The sequence below is a fragment of the Lithobates pipiens genome, unplaced genomic scaffold (genome assembly GCF_037356315.1).
Source record: "Lithobates pipiens isolate NorthernLeopardFrog02 unplaced genomic scaffold, aLitPip1_a1.2 Scaffold_27, whole genome shotgun sequence".
Taxonomy (NCBI): Eukaryota; Metazoa; Chordata; class Amphibia; order Anura; family Ranidae; genus Lithobates; species Lithobates pipiens.
Genome location: NW_027507788.1, coordinates 21,833,581 through 21,858,589, shown reverse-complemented (window position 1 = coordinate 21,858,589; position 25,009 = coordinate 21,833,581). Strand labels below are relative to the sequence as shown.

Here is a 25,009-nt window from a genome sequence, read left to right as displayed (position 1 = left end):
GCAGGGCAGGAACAGAGTGTATTTATGGCAATTTTGAAATTTTTCATGTGTTTTTGTTTTCCTATACTCCCCCTTTTTAATATGTTTTACTAGCTTTATGAAAGTGTTTTTGCACATGTAACAAGCTTTAGGCATTCCTTTTCTGAGCTGGGCAAGGGCAGGGAAACATTCCCATAGAACAGCAGTTTTTCAAGTGCATTAAAGTATATGGCTTGGAGCAAAGTGAAACTGGGAGGAGGGCCAATATGACTGGGGTGGGGAGTGCGGCAGAGTAAATAGTGGTATGATATGAAAAGGGGTTATTCTTTTACATGATTGGGTCTCGAAGTGATGGAGGGGTGTCCAGTAGGGTTTGGAGGGGAGGTGGTTTTCTGTCAGAGATCAGTTGGAGCTTTAATAGTCTCAGAAAGGGTTTTCCTGCCCACCTTCCCTAGTTGGTTTGGTCTGGGGATGTTTTTAGCCAATTTTGTACTAATGTGGTTGGTTTCCATAGCGGGAAGTTTAGGTGGGTACGTTTTACCTGACTGTTCAATTATGGGTTCTTTTATTACTAGTCATAGAAGCAGCGGGAGGTCCATTGGGTCTTTGAAGGCGGTGCTGGAGAAAATACTGGAGAATTAGGGGTGTTGGGCCCATCTGGAGGTATGGCTGTCCCTTCCCTTCCTAATAATACAATGGTAACATCGGGGTTTTAAGTTGGTTGTATCTGGTAGTAAGTAATTGGTAATTGTCCCTGAGCCGGTGTAAGTTTTGGTTGGGGGCCTTTCATGGGGTGACAGATACAACCGGTTAGTCAAAAGTAAATAGGCCTTCAAAGATCTTTAGACCAGGTAGGATTAGGTTGAGGTTTTTTGTTAATGGGTTATGTATTGAATGTATTTATGTATTACGAGTGTTTATGACGTTTTTTGTATTTCAATTGTTTGAAATAATAATAAAAGGCTGCTATGGCCATTCGACTCCAAAAAAATGACTGTGTCGTCTGGCCAATTTGGGAGGGGAAGGAGGAGGTCAATTGTTTAATTTTATAAGCAGCTGAAGCCTCAACAATCTGCACATCTATCAGTCATGCACATAAAAACACTTGTGTCGTGCGTTTTCAGAACACTTCCTTTGAAGTCTATGGGGCCAAATATGCCTAAAGTGCAAAAATTACTTCACTTTTTTTTTGTGTAAATTTCACCTACTGAATTTTGTAAGCAACAGACTTTTTACAACAAGCGGCAAAGACAGACTGGAAAAGATCAAAAGAAGGCAAGAGCTTCACCTATTGGCTGAAAAGGAGAATAAAAATATTTGGTACATTAGTTTTTTTGGGAGTAGAGGGAGTCCCATTCAAATGAATGGTGCTGCTCCATATACGCGCAACAAAAAAACAAAAAAAAGCTATAAAAAAAAAAAACGAGCGGCTGCAGATTGCTCAGGAGTGAATGGAGCCTTAATGGATCCTTTTGTTCCCCCTTGCCAACAGTGACTCTACAACCTGCTAGCCTTCTAATCTGCAATTTATACACAAAGCAGGCTTGCTTCAAAGTATATTTACTGATTAATATCATTTATATATTTGTACAAGCCTGTGACTGTACATAGCCTGGACACAGTTTTACAAGTATTAAAGATCAATTCAGGAAAAGCCCTGGACAGCAGCTCAAACAAGGAATGTGGGCCAGCATTCCCCCTCTGCTCAACCATCAAGACAGGACCATAGAAACTGGGTGAGTGTTGCATTTCCCCTTTTGCTCTTCAAAGTATCTGGTGATCCAATGACAGCCTCTGTCTTCAGCTTCAGCTAAGAACACAGCGGTGTTTGAGCACTTTGGTGATATAAATGGAAAAAAATAACGTTTTTCTTAGTTCATAAAATGTAAATCCTAAATTGTTCAACAGAGAACATCAAATGGCTAATGTAAAGCAACAGGCATCTGCAACAAAATCTTAATAGGATTCTTCATTTATCATTATAAACGTTCAAGGGCCTATTCAACTTTTATGCAACTGATTCCTAATAAAAATGGATTGTTAGTTCCTATGCTTAAATAAAAGAAGTGACAGGGGGCTTTGGTAGGGTCCAAAAAGACTTGGAAAAGAACACAGATAAGTCACGGCATGCTGTGCACTCAATTATCAATTTTAGACAAGATCAAAACATGGGTGCACCGTTCAATCTTTACTACTTCATTACTATCTGACACAAGAGGCTAACAATACACATGGAGGCTACCTTTCAAAATGATAAACATTTCCTCTCTTGGTGTCACGGTCAGGGGTCAGGCTTGGAGACCAGTAGCTATAGCAGTACCGAGGCACCCACTGACCAGCTGGATAAATACAGAAGCAAGTCACTCTGGCAGATGACACAGACTCACCTGAGGTGCAGAGATGGGTTTTGCTGGGCATTAGTACCAGGTCACAGTCCTCAGGAATGCTCCACCCAAATATGAGCAAGCCAGGGTGTAATAGCAGATATACCAGGTAAGGATACAGAGAAGCATAGTCAGAAAACAAGCCAGGGATATGCAATTAGCGGACCTCAAGCTGTTGCAGAACTACAAGTCCCATGAGGCATAGCAAGACTCCGACAGCCACAAGCATGATACCCAGAGGCATGATGGGACTTGTAGTTTTGCAACAGCTGACTGCATTTCCCTGGCCTAGGCTATAAGAAGATTGCCAAGTCTCTGAAACTGAGCTATGCCATGGTGGCCAAGACCATACAGCGGTTTAACAGGTCAGATTCCACTCAGAACAAGCCTCGCCATGGTCAACGAAAGAAGAAGAAGAAAGAAGTTGAGTGCACATGCTCAGTGTCATATCCTGAGACCTTGTAACACTAACGAGTCACATGACACCAGGGAGGGAAAATGGTGTGAATTGGGAGCAGGTGTTAAATTTGGTGTCAATCGCTCTCACTGGTTGTTCAACATGGAATCTCATGGCAAAGAACTCTGAGGATCTGAAAAAAGAATTGTGCTACATAAAGATGGCCTAGGCCAGTGATGGCGAACCTTGGCACCCCAGAGGTTTTGGAACTACATTTCCCATGATGCACTTGCTCTCTGACGTGTAGTTGAGCATCATGGGAAATGTAGTTTCAAAACATCTGGGGTGCCAAGGTTCACCATCACTGGCCTAGGCAAAAGGTCGGTAACAAATTGTTGCAGGTTGCGATCAAGCACAAGCATAATTGGGGAACAATCCAAGGGTCGGCATTGAGTGGTAACGAAGATATGGGCAGCAGCAGGACTGAGGAGTGAGATATTGGCTGGAAGTCACTCTGGCAGATGACACAGACTCACCTGAGGTGCGGAGATGGGTTTTGCTGGGCATTAGTACCAGGTCGTAGTCCTCAGGAATGCCCCACCCAAATATGAGCAAGCCAGGGTGTAATAGTAGATATACCAGGTAAGGATACAGAGAAGCATAGTCAGCAAACAAGCAAAAGGTCGGTAACAAATGGTTGCAGGTTGCGATCAAGCACAAGCATAATTGGGGGAACAATCCAAGGGTCGGCATTGAGTGGTAACGAAGATATGGGCAGCAGCAGGACTGAGGAGTGAGATATTGGCTGGATGGAGCACAATAATCTGGCAAACAGGAAGTGCAAAGGCATGGCTTTAATAGGACGTTCATGGGAGGAGCAAAGGGTTCAAGGTTCAAGACAAACAAGGTCCAAGGCAGGATCATGCAAAGAGTTGTTCAAGGGGCTGTCCAGCATTCCAGGTGGCTCAGCAAGAAGTAACGTTAACAACAGAGATTGCAGGTTTAGATCCAGGCCCTGATACTTAGTATTGCAGTTTCATGGAATGAATGCCTAGCCCTCTAGCAAATAGAGGTTATGATTTTAGGCTGAATGAAGGCTTAGGGCAACAAGAATGAGACCTTAAGCCCATGTTTTGGGTGCCACAGCTTAGCAGAGCACCTGCCTAATAGAATACTAGAAGCTGGAACCAATGAAAGATATGAAAGAAAATGCTACTTTATTTTGTGTATGTGTATGTTGTGGATTTAAAGTGGGAGTCCACCGGGACTCCGCGTTTTTTTTTTTTTTTTTTAAAGCCAGCAGCTACAAATACTGCAGCTGCTGACTTTTAAAATAGTGACACTTACCTGTCCAGCGCGCCCGCGATGTCGGCACCCGAAGCCGATCTCTAGATCGTCTGTAAGGTGCTGCCGCCGCCATCTTGGGTATGGGAATCAGGAAATGGAGCCTTTCGGCTTCATTTCCCGGTTCCCTACTGTGAATCGCGCTGCGCAATAAGGACGGTCCCCGCTGCCTCTGGGATCTGTGTGTTTCCCAGCAGGCAGCGGGGCACTTGCGGAAAGGGGCGGGCACTTGCGGAAAGGGGAGCGTAATCTACGCCCCTTTCCGCAGAGAGCTATCCCGGAAGTGGGTGCAGAATACCTGTACTGTACAGGTATCTGCACCCCCCTCCCCCCTGAAAGGTGCCAATTGTGGCGCCGGAGGGGGGGAGGGTTCCGATGAGTGGAGGTCCACTTTAGGGTGGACCTCCGCTTTAATGTACACCCACAGTTGATGACTGAAGAAAGAGAAGAAAGGGAACACATTCATCTCATTGTTCGAACTCACGGTCCTGTAACATCATTACTCTCTGCACCTTTTCTAGTTAGGGGCTAGGAGAAACAAATACGGTAATATAATAATTATACATTTAGTACTATAAAAAGTGAAAAAGCCCAAGCAAAAAAGAAACATTTTCACATGCTGGGAAGATTATTTACTTCAAGCAATTTCATGTATTTTACATCTGAAAAAGAAAAATCTTTAAATCTGTAATACCCAACATTCCTGCACCCCAAAAATTGCAACATTAAGAGAAAAACATTATTATTATTATAATACGGGATTTATATAGCCCCAGCAGTTTGCACAGCGCTTTACAACATCAGGGAAGACAGTACAATTACAATACAATACAGGAGGGATCAGAGGTCCCTGCTCGTTAGCCCTTGTACACACGGTAGGACATTCCGACGGAGAATGTCTGATCGTACCGTGTTGTCGGATAATCTGACCATGTGTGGGCTTCATCTGACTTTCTCCGTCGGAATGTCCGACCAACAAAGTTTGAGAGCTGGATCTAAAAATTTTCCGACAACATGATCCGATCAGACTTTGTCCGATCGTTTGTAGAGAATTACGATCGGACAAAGTGCCACGCATGCTCAGATCAAATTCCCAGACCAAAGCTATTGGCTACTGGCCTGAACGTAGTCCCCTCGTAACTAAATAACGTCATCATGATACGAACGCTCGGATTTTCCGACAACTTTGTCCGACCGTGTGTATGCAACACCAGTTTCGGACAAAATCCGTCGGACAAAATCCGATGGATTTTGTTGTCGGAATGTCTGACCGTGTGTACAAGGGCTTAGAGCAGTGATGGTGAACCTTGGCACCCCAGATGTTTTGGAACTACATTTCCCATGATGCTTCTGTACTCTGCAATGTAGCTGAGCATCATGGGAAATGTAGTTCCAAAACATCTGGGGTGCCAAGGTTCACCATCACTGGCTTAGACCAATCTAGAATAAAGGCACATGAGTCTAGTGAAGTTCTTAAATGTGAAGGACTATATACAAAAAGTGCTTTGCTTCTCCCTTAGCTTCACAGGACTATATTTACTACTAAAATGCAGACTAGCTTTAAGATGGCCAACATCATTGGTGTGCCAGTGGAAAGTAACATGCCATTCACAAAGAAGCTCCATGCGAAGATAATAGGGTAAGTGATGTTTTTGAAAGTCTGACCTCCTCTTCTTTACAGGACACAGTGGTCAAATAGAAGTCAGAAGGAACCAATGAGAGCGATAAGGGACCCAGGAGATCGACATATCCAGAATTGTCTGTACCCCTTTGAAGTTTACATGACAATTGTTCTATTGAGGTGGGCAGCAGAAAAGGTAAGTATTCCTATACAGGCATGTCCTTCTGGAGGTTTTAATAAGCAGGAACTTTAAAAATAATCTTAATTATTTGAGTTTTCTGAAGAGAGATCATAGTAAGCCCTTGTACACACGGTCGGACATTTCGACAACCAAATCTGTCGGATTTTGTCCGTCGGATTCTGTCCGTTAGATCTTGTCCGAAACTGTTGCATACACACGGTCGGACAAAGTTGTCGAAAAATCCGATCTTTCAGAACGTGATGACGTAATTTCGTTACGATGGGACTACGTTCAGGCTAGTAGCCAATAGCTTTGATGTAGGAATTTGATCTGAGCATGCGTGGCACTTTGTCCGATTGAAATTCTCTACACATGATCGGAGTATGTCCTATCGGACCAGTTGGTCGGAAAATATTTCCAACATGTTGGAAAATTGGGTCCGACGGATATTCCGACGGAAACAGTCCGATGCAGACCACACACAGTCGGATTATCCGACAACACGGTCCGATAGGACACATTCCGACGGATTCTCCGACTGTGTGTACAAGGGCTTATAGTTGACTCCTTTCAGACATGTTATATCTTATTGAAACTTTGGAAAAAGGTGTACGACGGGAGGGTAAGGGATGAGGTACGTCACTATTTTGAGCCTACATTTCCACTCGAGCAGGGCAGGAACAGAGTGTATTTATGGCAATTTTAAAATTTTTCATGTGTTTTTGTTTTCCTATACTCCCCCTTTTTAATATGTTTTACTAGCTTTATGAAAGTGTTTTTGCACATGTAACAAGCTTTAGGCATTCCTTTTCTGAGCTGGGCAAGGGCAGGGAAACATTTCCATAGAACAGCAGTTTTTCAAGTGCATTAAAGTATATGGCTTGGAGCAAAGTGAAACTGGGAGGAGGGCCAGTATGACTGGGGTGGGCAGTGAGGCAGAGTAAATAGTGGTATGATATGAAAAGGGGTTATTCTTTTACATGATTGGGTCTCGAAGTGATGGGGGGGGGGGGGGTGTCCAGTAGGGTTTGGAGGGGAGGTGGTTTTCTGTCAGAGATCAGTTGGAGCTTCTCATAGTCTCAGAAAGGTTTTTCCTGCTCACCTTCCCTAGTTGGTTTTGTCTGGGGATGTTTTTAGCCAATTTTGTACTAATGTGGTTGGTTTCCATAGCGGGAAGTTTAGGTGGGTAAGTTTTACCTGACTGTTCAATTATGGGTTCTTTTATTACTAGTCATAGCAGCAGCGGGAGGTCCATTGGGTCTTTGAAGGCGGTGCTGGAGAAAATACTGGAGAATTAGGGGTGTTGGGCCCATCTGGAGGTATGGCTGTCCCTTCCCTTCCTAATAATACAATGGTAACATCGGGTGTTTTAAGTTGGTTGTATCTGGTAGTAAGTCATTGGTAATTGTCCCTGAGCCGGTGTAAGTTTTGGTTGGGGGCCTTTCATGGGGTGACAGAAACAACGGGTTAGTCAAAAGTAAATAGGCCTTCAAAGATCTTTAGACCAGGTAGGATTAGGTTGAGGTTTTTTGTTAATGGGTTATGTATTGAATGTATTTATGTATTACGAGTGTTTATGACGTTTTTTGTATTTCAATTGTTTGAAATAATAATAAAAGGCTGCTATGGCCATTCGACTCCAAAAAAATGACTGTGTCGTCTGGCCAATTTGGGAGGGGAAGGAGGAGGTCAATTGTTTAATTTTATAAGCAGCTGAAGCCTCAACAATCTGCACATCTATCAGTCATGCACATAAAAACACTTGTGTCGTGCGTTTTCAGAACACTTCCTTTGAAGTCTATGGGGCCAAATATGCCTAAAGTGCAAAAATTACTTCACTTTTTTTTTGTGTAAATTTCACCTACTGAATTTTGTAAGCAACAGACTTTTTACAACAAGCGGCAAAGACAGACTGGAAAAGATCAAAAGAAGGCAAGAGCTTCACCTATTGGCTGAAAAGGAGAATAAAAATATTTAAAGTGGCTATAAAGAATAACATTTTTTTCCCTTAATGCATTCCTTGTATTAAGGTCAAAAAGATTTAAGCATCAGTATCCCTGCTCACCCCTTCCTCCCCCTTACTTACCTAAGCCTTCATTCGATCCAGTGTGTGCTCATCTGCAGCTCTTCTCTCACCTCGCCTCTCTCAGACTTTGCTGAGGCAGCAGGAGCCATTGGCTGACACTACTTTCAATCAAAGTCAGTGACGAGGGAGCAGGAGGCGGGGCTGAGTATATAAAGATGCAGACAGCAGCGCTCGAGAGCAAGCATGCACGAGTGCCCCCATAGAAAGTGGCTTTCTATGGGGGCACTCAACAGAGAGGAGGACCCAGAAGTGCCAATGGGGGACCCAAGAAGAAGAGAGTCGGAAATGCTCTGTGCAATTCTATTGCACAGAGCAGGTCAGTATAAACCCATATGTTAAAAAAAAAAAGGAAGCATTTACAATCACTTTAAATGCATATTTACCTGTCTAAAAAAACAAAACCTTTATTTATTTTTTTATTCTATTTTTAGTCCTTTCTGTAGCAAAGAAAAGAATAGGTGCATAACTATTATACACATACAGTATATGCCTTTTTCTATGATGATGTTCTTCACTTTATGGCCTCTTTCTTGTGCCTGTGACTAACTTAGCAGAAGGATTGCATCTGTTATTAGCAGGTTTATTACCTTGGACTTGGAGTCAGTGTACTGTATGTAGCTTTGTCCTTATGTTTCAGCTGCTGGAATAAAAAAACAAAACAAAACAAAAGCAATTCGATATCAGTATTTAAAGGTAAATGCAAATTAGGCCTTGCTTTAAAGAGGACAGTCCTTGACAATGACAGCCCTACACCACCTCTGTAAGAAAAGAGTATATAAATTGTCCAAAAATGCATTTTTAAGGAAAAAAAAAAAAACTTACCTTGGGTCTCGACTCCAGGAGGTTTGGATAACGTCACTGTGCCTCGCTGATATACACTGGGATAGCCAGTTGTTCAAAATCCCGTGTAGTAGATGACATTTTGGACAAAGTGTCATTCGATTGTAAATTTGGTTTTTGCCTCAGAACGGTAATGGGGTTCTAAGGGTTAATTATGCAGGTTAACTATGACATCAGTTTGGCTGGGCTGTGTAAGCCCTTGTACACACGGTCGGACATTCTGACAACCAAATCCGTTGGATTTTGTCCGAAACTGTTGCATACACACGGTCGGACAAAGTTGTCGGAAAATCCGATTGTACATAACGTGATGACGTTATTTCGTTATGACGGGACTACGTTCAGGATAGTAGCCAATAGCTTTGGTCTAGGAATTTGATCTGAGCATGCGTGGCACTTTGTCCGTCGAAGTAGGCTACACATGATCGGAGTATGTCCGATCGGAGCGGTTTGTCGTAAAATTTTACGGACAAGTTGGAAAAGTTGGTCTGTCGGATACTCCGACGGAAACAGTCCGATGGAGACCACACACAGTCGGATTTTCCCACAAAGCGGTCCGATAGGACACCTTCCGTCGGAATCTCTGACCGTGTGTACAAGGGCTTAGAGTTCTGCCTGGTCATGTGTACAGTGAGGTGCACATGACAGGCCAGAACCAGGCCTGGTTGGACGTTTTGGGTATCAGCTTCCTCTGAGCCAATCAGTGGGTGTGCCGGGTCCCGCTGGGGAGTCTGGGGGAGGGTACTTAAAGTGGTGTTGCCACCAAAAAATTAAAACTGCTTAAAATTCGTAAAAAAAATAAAAAAAAATAATTGGCAAAAAAAAAAATTTTTACTCACCTCTAAATACCGGTTGCTAGGGGGTCCCTCGTAATCTGCCTTCCTCATTGCCCGGGCTGGTGACATCACTTCCCCTCGCGCCGCACATTCACCTGGGACCTGTCATGTGTCCCAGGTGACTGTACGGCGTATCACGGCGCCCTGCGCCGCTCGCGCATGCGCAGTGGGTGCCCGGCTGTGAAGCCACAGCCGGGTGCCCACAGAATGCATGACGGCGCCGCGAGCGGAGCGGGGAGCGAGGGGGGGCTTCGTTCCCCCGCATCGCTGGACCCTGGGGCAGGTAAGTGTCCGATTATTAAAAGCCAGCAGCTGCAGTATTTGTAGCTGCTGACTTTTAATTTTTTTTTTTTAGGGGGTACCCCACTTTAAGATGTTGAGGTCACGTGTTATGAGTGGTTCGTTCGTGAGGCCCTAATGGTCTGTTTCTGTTTCCTTGACTGGGGTAGCCCCGCGAGGGGTCCCGGTCACGGAGCGCTCGAAGCTCCGCAACATGCTTCTGTTGGTTAACCCCAATAGACCCGCCTGGTCTGGGGCAGGGATCCGTCTGTTCCCGAGTCTCGGAACCGGCTGGTCCGAGGTGCAGTAACTGAGGGAGGATTCAAGGTGTCCGGGTGTGCTCTCGGCTTGGAGAGGCACCACAGCTCATGAAAGTGACCGGGGAGGACTCTTCAGAGGAGGGTCAACAAGCTAGCATCCTGAGAAGTGCCTGGTTACTGAGTTGGGAAGGTCATTGACTGACCCACGCTTTTCCAGTACTATCAAGGAGACAGAGAACGTTCCAAGTACTGAGGAAAAAGTTCCTGTTCACTTTCAGTTACAACTTGTTCAAGGTCAGAGATTTTACAAGTTCTGAATCAAAGTGCTGACTTTCATAATTTCTGGCTAGAGATTTGTTCAGCCTTGAAGCGCCCAGCTGCGAGTGGCTACTCTCTGGGTGGTACTAGAGACTTTGTTATGTCTGCTGTTCAAGGTGCCTGAGTTCTTCACCCGTGCCCTCTGTTCCTATACGAGACTGTTTGTTGGATGTTACCCCTGCAAAATAAAACCTTTAAAAAGGACTTTATTGATGTCAGCGTCCAAAGTTGTTGGGTATCAACCCTGGGAACCCCTAGACGTGGAAGAACAAGCCAAGGTAACCTGTAAGCCCAAAAAGTCAAGGCTGCCCTGCAAAGGGTTATGGCCGCTACACCTGCAATAATGAACTTCTGCCCTGAGAAGGTATACATTCCCAAAGAATTTGTGAGCAACCAGATAGCTCAGCAAATACCGTTGGGCCGTGGTGTTGTCACCCACAACTTCTGGAAATGTTAGAAGCAAGATTAAGATTTTTTGGTTTTAAGATGTTGCATTTGCCAACCAATGGTTGGTTATATTAATCTCCGCTCTTAAAGTTGAACTCAAAGAGAATAAGTAGGACTTGTAGTTGTAGTTGCTTAGGGGACCTGGGTTGTATCAAGGATTGTTTCCCTTTTCCTAGTCTGGAAGGATCAGACAGGAGATGGAAATGTAGGTATAGAAAGTTGTGTCACTTCAGAGCCCTCCCCATTAACGTTCCCAAAACTAGAATACAATCCCTCTAAAGAGAATTAAACAAATTTATAAGGGCAAACAAAAAACCTAGATGTAGAAATTCCCTCATGTACAGACCACAAAGCTTTGATGGACTAGGCCTTCCAAACATATGGCACTACTTCCTTGCTGCCAAGCTCTCACAAATCTCCCAATGGCATGCTCCTGCCTCTAATATCCCTTGGAAAACATTTGAATCATTTTCAATCTTTCCTCTATATATATACAAGGCATTTTATGGTCCGATCAATGCAATTATCGCAATTTAAACAAAGCCAACATGATTGTTGCTCAATTGTTTCAAATTTGGGCGAAGATCAAAGTCCCCTTTAATCTAGCCTCTAGCACTCCTCCACTAGCCTCGTATTTAGGGGGCACTAGATTTTCACAATCAAGTGACATTCATAATCAATTTGCAATATGGACCAATAACAACCTTACCACATTGGGTTCTTTTATCTATAAATCAACTTTCCCACCATTTGACACACTTCAATTAAAATATAACCTACCCCATTCTGAACTTATACATTATAATCAAATAAAACTATTTTTTTCCCTTCACTATACCTTACAAACCCATTCTTCGGAGACACTCTTTGACCATATTTGCATACACTCTTCACGAGATAGAGGTCTCATCTCACAACTCTATAGCCTTTTAAACTCCTTCTCTATACCGGAAAAATCTGCACCAATGTTACACTGGGAAGAGGAATTTAACTGTACTTTTACTCCTGAGTTATGGAACGATATGATTTGCAATCTCCGAAAAAGCAATAGGGCGATTGCGTTTAGAGAAACCCCTCTCAAGCTATTTTCAAGATGGTATATGACTCCTACCAAAATTCACTCCTTTTACCCTGAAGCATCCCCTGACTGCTTTAGAGGATGCACAGAACAAAGCACATATACACACATCTTTTGGAGCTGTAGCCATCTCAAACCCATCTGGCAAGCAGCTACTGCCAGATTGGAATTATCCTCCAAACACAAATTCTCCCTTACACCACAAATATGTATTTTATAGGCCAATGCTCCAAACACTCCAATACCCTGCACTAGACTGCTTCATTCATTAATTAGCTCGATCCAATGGATGATAGCACTCAATTGGAGAACTAATTCTCTATCATGGCTGCAGGTTTTGAATCGGATGGAGATGCTTAAAATCTTAGAAAGGATCTATCACACTCTACATGATAGCATATATATCTTTAACAATAAATGGAAATACTGGTCCTTACCCTAATTACGTATTATTAATCCACTTTTATATTGCCTATTGTGGGTTAACACAGGTATTCTGAACATCCTCTCTAGATATCTATCATCGATCCGCAAATCTCTCACCTGTATCACCATACCTACTTCATTTAAGAACTGTACCATTCGCTTTCCATTTAAATCCCAAACTGTACTGTTTTTTTTTCTATGTTCATATTTAAACTCTATATTTTGCATTATATTTGTATATTCTAAGGCCAGGTTCACACCATAGCGATGCGGGAATGCCGCGAATCCGCGGCGTTTTCCCGCATCGCATGCTCCCGCCGGCAGTTTACACTGCCCTATGCGGACTGCTGGGAGTGTCAATGAAATGTTAATGACACCCCCAGACCAGTCCGCATATCGCAGTGCGATCTGCAAACTCGGACAGGAATCGGATCGCATGGTGTGAACATCCATGCGATCCGATTCTGCTGCGGACCAAAAAAAGGGTCCTGTGCGAGTTTGCGGCGGGTGCGATGCGAATTCAGCCATACTATCTGTATGGCTGAACTCGCATCGCACAGACAGATCGGATGTGATTTGCACTGCAGTGCGGTGCAAATCACATCCGGATCTCTCACCCGCAGCGGTGTGAACCCAGCCTAACTGTCAAATAAAACTTTTGTAAACAAAGAAAGTTGTGTCAAGAGAAGGTAGAGGTAGAGAGTAGGTATAAACAGAAAATGAGGGTATGAGGGATAGGGGTGGAATGTTAGTTGGTCTCCTGGGAGGGTCCTCCACCACTTCTAGACTTGATTATTCTAGCTTCAAATTTGTTTTATATTTTTTCTTTTTTTAAATTATTTTTGGGCTGTAGTTCTGCTTTAACCACTTTCAGACTGGACCATTTTGCTGGTCAAAGACCAGACCACTTTTTGTGATTCGGCACTGCGTTGCTTTAACTGACAATTGCGCGGTCGTGCGACATGGCTCCCAAGCAAAATTTATGTCCTTTTTTTTCCCACAAATAGAGCTTTCTTTTGGTGGTATTTGATCACCCCTGTGGTTTTTATTTTTTGCGCTATAAACAAAAATAGAGCGACGATTTTGAAAAAAACGCATTATTTTTTACTTTTTGTTATAATAAATATCCCCCAAAAATATATATAAAAACATTTTTTCCCTCAGTTTAGGCCGATACGTATTCTTCTACATATTTTTGGTAAAAAAATCGCAATAAGCGATTATTGATTGGTTTGCGCAAAAGTTATAGCGTTTACAAAATAGGGATAGTTTTATAGCATTTTTATTAATAATTTTTTATTATTTTTTTTTTACTCGTAATGGCGGCTATCAGCGATTTTTATTGTGACTGCGACATTGTGGGGGACCCATCAGACATTTTTGACACATTTTTGGGACCATTGTCATTTATACAGTAATCACTGCTATATAAATGCAGTGATTCCTGTGTAAATGACACTGGCAGTGAAAGGGTTAACCAGTGGGTGGCAGTGTAGGGGTTAAGTGTTCCTAGGAGTGTGTTACTAACTGTGGGGGGGTTGGGCTTTCATTTAGTGAACACTGATGTCTGCTCCAATCACATGGAGCAGAGATAAGCGTCACTAGTTGCTAAGCAGAATGGAGAAATGCTGTTTACACGGCATTTCCTCCATTCAGCCATCCCGTGAGACGATCGCGGGGATGCCCGTGGCGATCGAGTCCGCGGCTCCCGCGACCGGACTCACGGGGGTCCTGACCAGCCGGCGGCGCGCTCCCGATGGCACGGTGGCATTGAAGATTGGACGTACATGTATGCCAATATGCCTGCCCGTGCCATTCTGTCGACGTACATCGTCGTGCGCTGGTCGGGAAGTGGTTAAAGAAAAACCTGTACAGTACTGAGACAATACATAGGCCGTCATTGCGAGCCTTTTAAAATTGGTAGTTATCTGCATGTTGTACTGATTCAGAGATTACAGTATGTTAGAAGATACCAGCCCCTGAATATGTGTGCGTAGTGGGAGTTCCGACTTTGCTCTGTTTTCACTTATGGGCAATGTATCAAAGTATTGAGAATAGAGATAGCAAGGCACCTAGCATACTTAGAGGAAGGCCACCAATAGCAGCCTCTAAAGTTCTTGTAGTATAGGTTTTCTTCAGTGTTGTCACATGACAAGATAGAATAAAATATTTACAAAAAATATTTTACAAAAAAATATTCACTTATGTGAGATACTGTACACATTTTTACATTTTTTTATTTAATTATTTATTATTATTATTATTATTATTATTATTATTTAATTGTTCATATTTATGAAAATATAGTATTATTAAAAATATATATTATGCATATTGTTCATATATTGTACCCACCTCATAGTTTGATTCTGAATTTATAAATGAGGTTTCTCTCTATCAAAAAAAAAAATGAAAAATACACAAAAATATTAACATGTAACTGTTTTGCCGTTGATATATCCAATTCAATGAAACATCTCAAGCAGAAATTTGGCCCTTACATTGTAGAAATCAATCACAGGATTGTGAAGTTTGATGCCCATATATATACAGTCCTGTGCAAAATGCCCTGTACACACGGCACACGGAATTGTCTGCACACGATCAGAATTTAAACAATCTGGGTTTTGTTGTCGGAAAATTTTAGATTCTGCTCTCACAAACTTTGTGTGTCGGAAATTCCGACGGAAAAAGTCAGATGGATTTTCCAACAACAAGATCCGATCGCACGTTTTCCATCGGAAATTCCAACCGTTTGTACAGGGTATTAGTTTTAGGCAGGTATGAAAAATGCTGTAAGAATGTTTTCAGAAATAAATGTGTTATTCACTTATTTTTATCAATGAAGTTAATTCACACTAAATGAACAGAAGAGAAACCCTTTACCTTTACAACGGCATCAATTCTTCTAGATACATTTGCACATTGTTTTTGAAGGAACTCGGCTCCTAGGTTCTTCCAAACATCTTGGAGTACTAACCACAAATCTTTTTGTGGATGTCATGTAATGATGAGATCAGGGCACTGTGGGGGCCAAAAAATCACTTCCAGGAATCCTTGCTCTTTTTTACACTGAAGATAACTCTTAATGACATTGGCTGCATGCTTAGGGTTGTTGTCCTGCTGCAGAACATTTTTTGGGGTAAATCAAATACCTTCCTGATGGTATGGCATGATGGATAAGTATCTGCCTGTATTTCTTAGCATTGAGGACACAGTTTTTTATGTTTTCCTTTAAAACGATTTAACTACTTGCCACCCGCACTATAGCCAAAAGACAGCGCAGGCCTTAAAGTGGTTGTAAACCCTTACAAACCACTTTGACCTACAGGTAAGCCTAGATTAAGGCTTACCTGTAGGTTCAAGAAATATCTCCCAAACCTATACGGTTTAGGAGATATTTGCCCGAAGACGGGCACCGCTATCTACGGCGCATGCGCCGTAGACAGCGGCGCGCAGGCGCACTGAGCGTGGCATCGTCGATGACAAAGATGCCGCACAATGCCGCGAGTCTCGGCTCCCGTGCGCATGTGCGGGAGTGACGTCATTGCGGCTTCACCGAATGACAGCGGCGGAGCTGCGAGACCCCACCGAGAAGATGGATGCGCCGGACTACAGGGGACAGCAGTGACTTTACTGGCTCCTGTGTCAGGTAAGTGACACATAATGGATGTGATGCATAGTAGCCCATTATGCTTTGCCTTTGCAGGGAATGAAAGAGGAAGTAAACCCATCAGGGTTTACTTCCTCTTTAATTGCCGGGAGGGCATCCATGGACGGCCTCCCGTACATGAGCTGCCTGTGTGTCTCTGTGGTTCCCGCGCGGCACGCTCATTTGTTAACCTAAAAAAATATTAATCCTGTTCCCTCAAAGCATGTTATACAGCACAGTGCTTGTGCTGTGTAATTTGAACTGCTGTAACACTTAAAAAACCTGACTGATCCTGCCTGGTTCTGCCCTCCCCTGTAAACCGACCACGGTTTATCATGTCTGCTGACCCCTGACACCGTGGTCAGTTTACGTGCCTCCGTCATCTGCAGCTCTCTTGTCCTCCTCTGTCCTCCCCTCCCTCCCTGCCTGCTGCTCCTGTGTCAGTGCCCGGCACCCTCCCCTCTTGCTGCTGAAGTTCCATTTAAACTTTTACCACCCTGCCTGTTTAATAATACTATGTGCCCTGTGTCTGTGTTTTATAAAAAAATAAGCTGTTCTTTACCAGTTTTCAGAGCGCTGATTGGTGCTCACGTGACCCGCTGCCTCTCTCCTCCTCTCCTTCTCCCCTCTCCCGCAATCCTCGGTCCTGCCCACTGCAGCTGTCAGACAGGGAGAGGAGAGAGCCGACGGGTTACATGTGCTCTGAAAACTGGTAAAGAAGGGCACATAGGATTATTAAACAAACAGGATGGTATTAAGTGGCTTAACAACGACTTTAATGCCGCGTACACACGACCGGACTTTTCGAGGGACTAGGTCCGACGGTCTTTCCGACGGACTTTCGGCGGAGTTCCGACGGACTTTCCGAATGAACGGACTTGGCCACACACAATCACACCAAAGTCCGATGGATTTGAACATGATGGCGTATGACCGGACTAGAAGAAGGAAGTTCATAGCCAGTAGCCAATAGCTGCCCTAGCGTCGTTTTTTGTCCGTCGGACTAGCATACACACAAACGGATTTCTCGGTCTGGGGGAGTGAAAAAATTTAAAACATGTTCTATTTCTAAAGTCTGCCGGATTTTTGGCAAGCAAAGGTCTGATGGAGCCCACACACGATCGAATTGTCCGACGGACTCGTTCCGTCAGACCTTTGCTGTCAAAAAGTCCGGTCGTGTGTACGCGGCATAAGGTTTGATGTATGTCTTCCTCTGCTTCAATGCCTCCAAAACTGGAGAATGGTGTCTGAATAAAGCCGGCCTTGAGGGGAAAGGAAATCCTCCTCTTCCTCCCGCTGCTCTTCCTCAAGTGCCCTGACCATAATACCATGCAGTCTGCACCAGTAGGAACACAAGAGGGATTGTGTCACTGATGCACGCATTGTCACAGCTCACCATCCTTGTTGTCTCCTTTTAATGGTGACAGTACCGTTCATGCATCCTTTATCAGCAGCCATTGGCATAGGGAAAAAAGCATAGCCGCCCTGAGCCTGTTTTTTTTTGGGGGGGGGGGGGGGAATAATTTTTATTGATTTTTGACACAAAAAGCAAGCAACAAAAGACAAAACAATCATTGGGTGGAGCTGGTATAAGACCAGCTCCGCCCAGAAAAGGCCACACAGGGTCAATACACATGAACAAGTCTAATCTGAACTAACATAGTTCAAATGACTGTACTAAAATTGGTCATACATTGGTCAACCCCCCCCCCCTCATAACTATCCCCCTCGCAAAAACCCCAACCACCAACTAAGACCAGCATCCAGGAGATTGGTATACTGGCATAAGATCTGCATCAGAAATGTTACCTCCTATTGTTTGACCAGTAAGTGATAGGTATGTCATCAGTATTATCAGTATCTGCCAATCCCTCCACTGGCTTCCACTCACCCAACAAATAAAATTCAAAGTACTAACAATAATTTACAAAGCCGTCCATAACTCTGCCCCCAGCTACATCACTAACCCAGTCCCAAAATACCAACCAAGCCGCTCTCTTTGGTCATCCCAAGACCTCCTGCTCTCTAGCTCCTTTGTCACCTCCTCCATCTTTAGGCGATCCCTGAAAACCCTTCTCTGGTATACGGATGGCTGGAATTCTTGAACTTTGAGGGGGGGGGGGGGGGGGGGGTGCGCCGCTTCTAATTTTGACTGTCGTCTCATCTTGGACCACAACCCTTCCTCACTGTGCTGTATGTTTTCTGGTTCTATCTTCTTAGTCCTCTCCATAAAATTATCAGAAATTTGTGTTTAAAGAAGAACTATAGGCAACACTTTTAATTTAGGGGGTGCATGAGTTTAGTCAGGCCTAGGGCAACACAAAACCTAAATACACTACAGGTTATAGCACACATCAACTACAAATTCCAAAGCCGTTCAGGACAAAAGGGAGACCTTTCCAAGACTCCTTAAAACCCCTGAGCCTGTTGTTGTGCAATACTCACACAAGTACTCGTTGACGGCCCTCTTCTGCATGTGCAGCTGCTTCAGCATTGCCAAAGTTGAGTTTCACTTGGTAGGCATGTTACAAATCAGGCGGTTTATGGCAGGTGGAATTCCCGCTGAATTTCAGTTAACTTAGACTCTTCTGGCCTACTTTAGCAGATCTTCCAACCTTGGGTACCTGTTTAAGAAATGCTGCACCACCAAATTGAGGACATGTGCCAGCAATGGCACATGTGCCAACTTTCCCTGTTGAAGAGTGGCCAAAGGTGGCCGAAAGCCGCGAGAAGGGCCGAAGGCTGCTGAAAGCCGCCCGGAGCCCAGAAAATCACTCAGAAATCGTGGAGGATCGGCGTATAACACGCACCTGCGATTTTCCCCTGATTTTAAGGGGAAAAAGTGCGTGTTATACGTCGATAAATACGATAATTTAAACTGAAAGTTTATTTGGGCTTTAATAAAAAAGAAATAAATAATTTTCACTCTGGGATACTTTTAAACCCTGGCCAACCCCCCTCCTACCCCCTCTAAACAATCCCATTAGGAGTCCTTCAGGTGTGTCACATGGACACTTCCCATTGGATGGCCACTGGTGGGGTTCTCTCAGGAGATAGAAGAGGATGACGTCTTCACAGGGGGTGTCAATGAAATGGTGGTTTCAGGGTGCCATTGCAGCACTGGATCAGCAGTCCCCTGAACCTAAACCAGAAGCTGTGAGACCTAGGATGGTATATCTGCCTTCACCAAGTAAAGGGGAAGGGGGGGCACTACATTGATGAGTTAGATTAGGGTGGGAAGGAGAAGGCTGAACAAAATAGTTTTTGCCCGGGGTGGGGGCTTAAAACCAATTGAATAATACATTTATGTTGTAAGCACCCCCGGCAGTATAATAGTTTGTCCTATCCCATATAACTCTTACTTTTGCCAGGCAGCTAGTAAGAATATGTAAAAAAAAAAGGGCATGTCAAATAGAGGAATTTATTGATTTATTTTACGATCATTACATGTATTTATTGCGTACAGTTATTGAAATACAATATTTTTTGTAGGAGCCATCCTTTTAACAAAGTTCATATAACCTTGAATTTTGTGTACGTAGCTATTGATTTCACTTTGAAGTTGTATGAGATAATATTCCGCATTACACATTTAAATCCTGCCTGGAATTTTCCATTAGGGCAGTGTTTTGAAGAGTTTAAGAGGTCACAAAGCTGCATATTATTGGAGTTCTCATTGATAAGAACATCCATTTAGAGATGAAACAGAGGACAATGAGAAGTAAGAAGTGAAAGTCACATGTTCACCTTCATTTGTGTAACAGGAAGGCGGCTGATTGTAATATGCAAATGTCCGGATTTGCATACAAATAGAACACGCTAGGCTCTAGTCGTTCTGCAGTAAAGTACAACAAGTAGAGTACAGCTCTGAAACGCTGACCTTACCTCTGAGCAATTTTGTGGAGGACCCTAGGCAGTCAAAATCTCGGGGACCCCCCTCACAGGTTTCGGGATTTTTTTCCGTGTGTGTGCTCTAGTGGGATAGCATTAACCACTTTCAGACCGGACCATTTTGTTGGCTTAAGACCAGACCACTTTTCGTGATTCGGCACTGCGTCGCTTTAACTGACAATTGCGCGGTCGTGCGACGTGGCTCCCAAACAAAATTGGTGTCCTTTTTTTCCCCACAAATAGAGCTTTCTTTTGGTGGTATTTGATCACCCCTGCGGTATTTAATTTTTGCGCTATAAACAACAATAGAGCGTCAATTTTGAAAAAAATGCATTATTTTTTTACTTTTTGCTATAATAAATATCCCCCAAAAATATATTAAAAAAACATTTTTTTTCCTAAGTTTAGGCCGATACGTATTCTTCTATATATTTTTGGTAAAAAAATCGCAATAAGCGATTATTGATTGGTTTGTGCAAAATTTATAGCATTTACAAAAAAGGGGATAGTTTTATGGCATTTTTATTAATATTTTTTTTTACTAGTAATGGCGGCGATCAACAATTTTTATTGTGACTGTGACATTATGGCGGACACATTGGACATTTTTGACACATTTTTGGGACCATTGTCATTTATGCAGCAATCAGTGCTATATAAATGCAGTGATTACTGTGTAAATGACACTGGCAGTAAAGGGGTTAACCAGGGAGGTGCCAGTGTAGGGGTTAAGTGTGTCCTAGGGGCGTGTTACTAACTGTGGGGGGCTGGGCTGTGTGTTAGTGAACACTGGTCTCTGCTCCAATCACAGGGAGCAGAGATCAGTGTCACTACTGGGTAGCACAGTGGTGTACCGGGTAGCACTCTCACCTAGCAGTAAGAAGGGTCGCTGGTTCAAATCCCTACCACGACACTACCTGCCTGGAGTTTGCATGTTCTCCCTGTGCCTGCGTGGGTTTCCTCCAGGTACTCCGGTTTCCTCCCACAATCCAAAGACATGCAGGTAGGTTAATTGGCTTCTGTCCAAAATTGGCCCTAGTATATGAATTGGGACCTAGGATAGTGGGCTCCTTGAGGGTAGGGACTGGATAGGGACAATTGTAGACACTTACTCAGGTTGAACTGGATAGACTGGTGTCTTTATTCAACCTTACTAACTTTGAAACTATTGTTGCTAGGCAGAACGGGGAGATGTTGTTTACATCGGCATCTCCCAGTGAGACGATCGCGGGTATCCCCGCTGTGATCGAGTCCACTTGACCCGTGACCGGACTCACGGGGGTCCCGACCGACACGCTCGCGCGATGGCAGGGTGCCAATTACAAATGGACGTATCTGTACACCAGTTTGCCTGCCCGTGCCATTCTGCCGGCGTACATCGTCGTGCTCTGGTTGGGAACTGGTTAAACTAAGTGGTGTGCACATCGGATGTTAGCTGAAGATGACCATCATTACTGTACATTACATGTGCGTATGTTGCACCAACAGCTGAAAGAACATGGGCTCACTTGGTAACATGAATTTGTTGTCTATGGTTTTATATAAAGTAAAACCTTAGATTGCGAGTATAATGTGTTCCAGAAACATGCTTGTAATCCAAAGCACTCATTAATTTTTCCCATAAGAAATAATGGAAACTCAAATGATTCATTCCACAACCATTTATTCATACTGTCCTGGATTTCGAGGGACTGTCCCTGATTTGAAGCAATGTCGCTCTGTCCTTCATTTCTCCTCATTTGTCCCTCATTTTGGTCTGATCTATACAGTTGTATATAAAACGCATTTTTTGTCTATCAAAAAGTGTTTTCCAGCACTAAACCTTTTATCTGATCTTAAATTGCTGCATTTGCAAGTTCCAAAAGCCAATATAAAGAAATAGTAGTGTTGTTGTTTTTTTATACAATTCTCCTTTAAGGGGGTGTGACCAGGGGCGTGTCCTATGCCTGTATACTTTTGCTGATAGGTGTCCCTCATTCCCATCTCAGAAAGTTGGGAGGTATAGTCTTAGGAGGATGAGTCTGGAACAGAGCCTTGCCGCAGCAATTCCCTCCCAAATCGGAAACAGAGCCTCCCCTCCCAAAATCCATACCAGACCCCTATCAGAGCACACAGTCCGACAGGTCAGGAAAGGGGGTGGGGACGAGCGAGTGCCCCCCCTTCTGAACCGTACCAGGCCACGTGCTCTCAACATGAGTGGGTGGGTGCTTTGGGGCAGTGGTGGGGGGCCTGCCAACCAACGGCCAGGGTTGTCAGGAAGAGGCCCTTGTCTTCATCAACATGGGGACAAGGTGCTTTGGGGTGGGGGGTGCAGGCCCCCCCCTGCCTCAAAGCTCCCCCCCCCATGTTGAGGGCATGCAGCCTGGTATGGTTCAGGAGGGGGGTGCTCGCTTGTCCCCACCCCCTTTCCAGACCTGTTGGGCTGTGTGTTCGGATAAGGGTTTGGTATGGATTTTTTGGGGAACCTCAACGTCGGTTCTACTCGCGTCTGACAGATCACGTGGTAAAGAGTCTCCGTCGGACCCTTATCCGAGCACACAACTTGGCAGGCCACAGAAAAAGAGTAGGCAAGAGAGAGCACCCCCTCCTGAACTGTACCAGGCCACATGCCCTCAGCATTGGGAGCATGCTTTGGGGTCCCCCCCAAAGCTCCTTGTCCCCATGTTGATGAGGACAGGGGCCTCATCCCCACAACCCTGGCCGGTGGTTGTGGGGGTCTGTAATCTAGAAGCCCCCTTTAACAAGGGGACCCCAAGATCCCGGACCCCCGTGTGAAATGGTAAGGGGGTACCATTTCACCAAAAAAGGGACAAAAATTTAAAAAATGACAAGAGACCATTTTTGACAATTCCTTTATTAAAGTCTTCTTTCATCTTCTTTCTTCTGGTCTTCTTCCTTCTTCCTTTCTTCATCCTTCGGTTTCTTCCTCCATCTTCTTCTTCCTCCGATCCACTTCTTCCTCCGATCCACTTCTTCCTCCGATCCGCTTCTTCTTGCTCTGGTGTTCTCGTCCGGCATCTTCCTCCATGGCGTCTCTTCTTCGTTCTCGGGTCGCTCTGTGCAATGGGAGGCTCCCGCTGTGTGACGCTTCTCTTCTTCTGACAGGTCTTATATAACTGAGGGCGGGGCTGTGTCATTTCCTGTATTAGACGTCACCCCCAACATCCCGCGATGCTTCATCAGAAATCCTGCGCAGCGTGCTCCAGGAGGTATGGTCACTCCTTTCTGAAGCACCCTGTTATTAGTTTCTATTTGTTTCCATAGAAGAAGAGGCTTGAATATCTTTACTAGTGCGCGTGCGTGGGATTATAGAGACAAAGACGTTCTGTGGGCAGAAATTCAGAGCGATTCAGACATGGAAGACCACAGTGAAGAAGGCGCCAGTGAATATGCTGAAATAATCTTTGGATGATTACGAAAATATGCAGTAAGCTAACATTTTTATATATATATAGGAAGTGGTCATTCGATTCATAATTAATTTGCCTTTCAGAATATTCTGAATATAGTTGATGTGGGTGTTTTTACTACCGCTTGGGTATGCGTGCTGCCTCACAGATCCCTGCATCCACACAAGTGAAGTGGATGCAGGGATCTCTTCTACTGTTCTATTGTATTCTGACAGCGGGGATTCCCCCTCCCATCCTCCCATTCTTCAGAATACACAGAACAGTGCTGCAGTCATTGGCTGAAATCGCTTATCAAAGGCTGGTTTTCCAGCAAGACAATTTGACAGAAGCTGGTCTATTGACTGGCTTCTGTTGAAAAGGGAGGAATACGCAAGTACTGTACCAAAAGTCGTCTTGTCCCTGCTGAACTGGCTGACTTTAGGTATGTGTAAACCCAGCTTAACACACTCAGTCATGCTCCTGGTAGGAGCAATACCAAGCAATATTGATTTCGACTTTCTGATTCTAAATCCTGTGTACTCAATTCTATAACTGAGCTACTTTACTAAGAACATTTTAGGCCACATGCATACTGGATGTTTGCCAGAATCTCATGCACTGAGGCTATTTAGTTGCAGGCAGAAGACACAGGTGTACTGTCCACCTCCACTGCTGGCAACCTGTAAAATTCTATGAGAGGCTGACAGTTGTTGCAGCCGGACAGGGCCGGATGTTGCACTGAGCAGTACTAACATTTAAAGGGGTTGTAAAGGTAAATGTTTTTTCACTTTAATGCATTCTATGCACTAAGGTGAAAAAACATCTCACACTGCCGGCGCCCCCGGTTCCCCCGTTTTACTTACCTGACCCCTCCAAAAATCCCGCACTCGCCCTCGACGTCCTCTTCGCCGCTCAGCATGGCCGCTGATTGGCTGGAGTGGATGGATTGAAAGCAGCGCAGCCATTGGCTTGCACTGCTGTCAATCACATCCAAATGACACGGCACGCCGGGGGGGAGGGGGGGGGGGGCATGTGGTACAGCGAGCGGCTATATCACGGGAGCGCACCCGCAGATGCTTCTCACCATGTGAGGGAGCTCGCATGAATGTGAGAAGTACCTGCGGGAGGAAGCCGAGACAGCCGCCAAGCGACCCCAGAAGAGCAGGTTTGGGGCCACTCTGTGCAAAACGAGCTGCACAGAGGAGGTAAGTATAACATGTTTGTTATTTAAAAAATCCCTTTAAGGCAGTATACACCCAGGGAAGAATGCCTGGAATGCATCTAGGCTACGTGGAGCATTGTGTGGCGCGCAGTGAACACACAGGGTCCAAGTTTGCCAATAACAGTATATTGAGAATGAGTGGCCTCGCAAAAAACTGTTAAATATATAGAAATTATATAACATGTACCATCATCCGAATTTACTTAGAATAGAATTTTGGGAGTCTGGACCCCACCCTAGACTCCCCAAGACTCCCAATCACATTCTACTGTCTATCATTATGTTCTTCACTGTGATGTATGTCCTTCATTGCACTGGCACTTTTTCAACGATACTGGGCAATTGTCTGATAATATATTTTATACCATTTTATTTAGAC

General features: G+C 44.2%; 1 protein-coding gene across 1 annotated transcript in view; it reads right to left on the bottom strand.

Annotated features, from left to right (window-relative positions):
* Window positions 1-1,391: 1,391 nt before the first annotated feature.
* LOC143933645 (opioid-binding protein/cell adhesion molecule-like) overlaps window positions 1,392-25,009 on the bottom strand; it is a 56,533-nt gene continuing 32,915 nt past the window's right edge. The window contains 3 exon segments of the mRNA XM_077456597.1: window positions 1,392-1,814; window positions 8,580-8,632; window positions 14,832-14,870. Of these exon segments, the coding sequence (XP_077312723.1) occupies window positions 1,790-1,814; window positions 8,580-8,632; window positions 14,832-14,870 (117 nt within the window). The 3' untranslated portion in view covers window positions 1,392-1,789.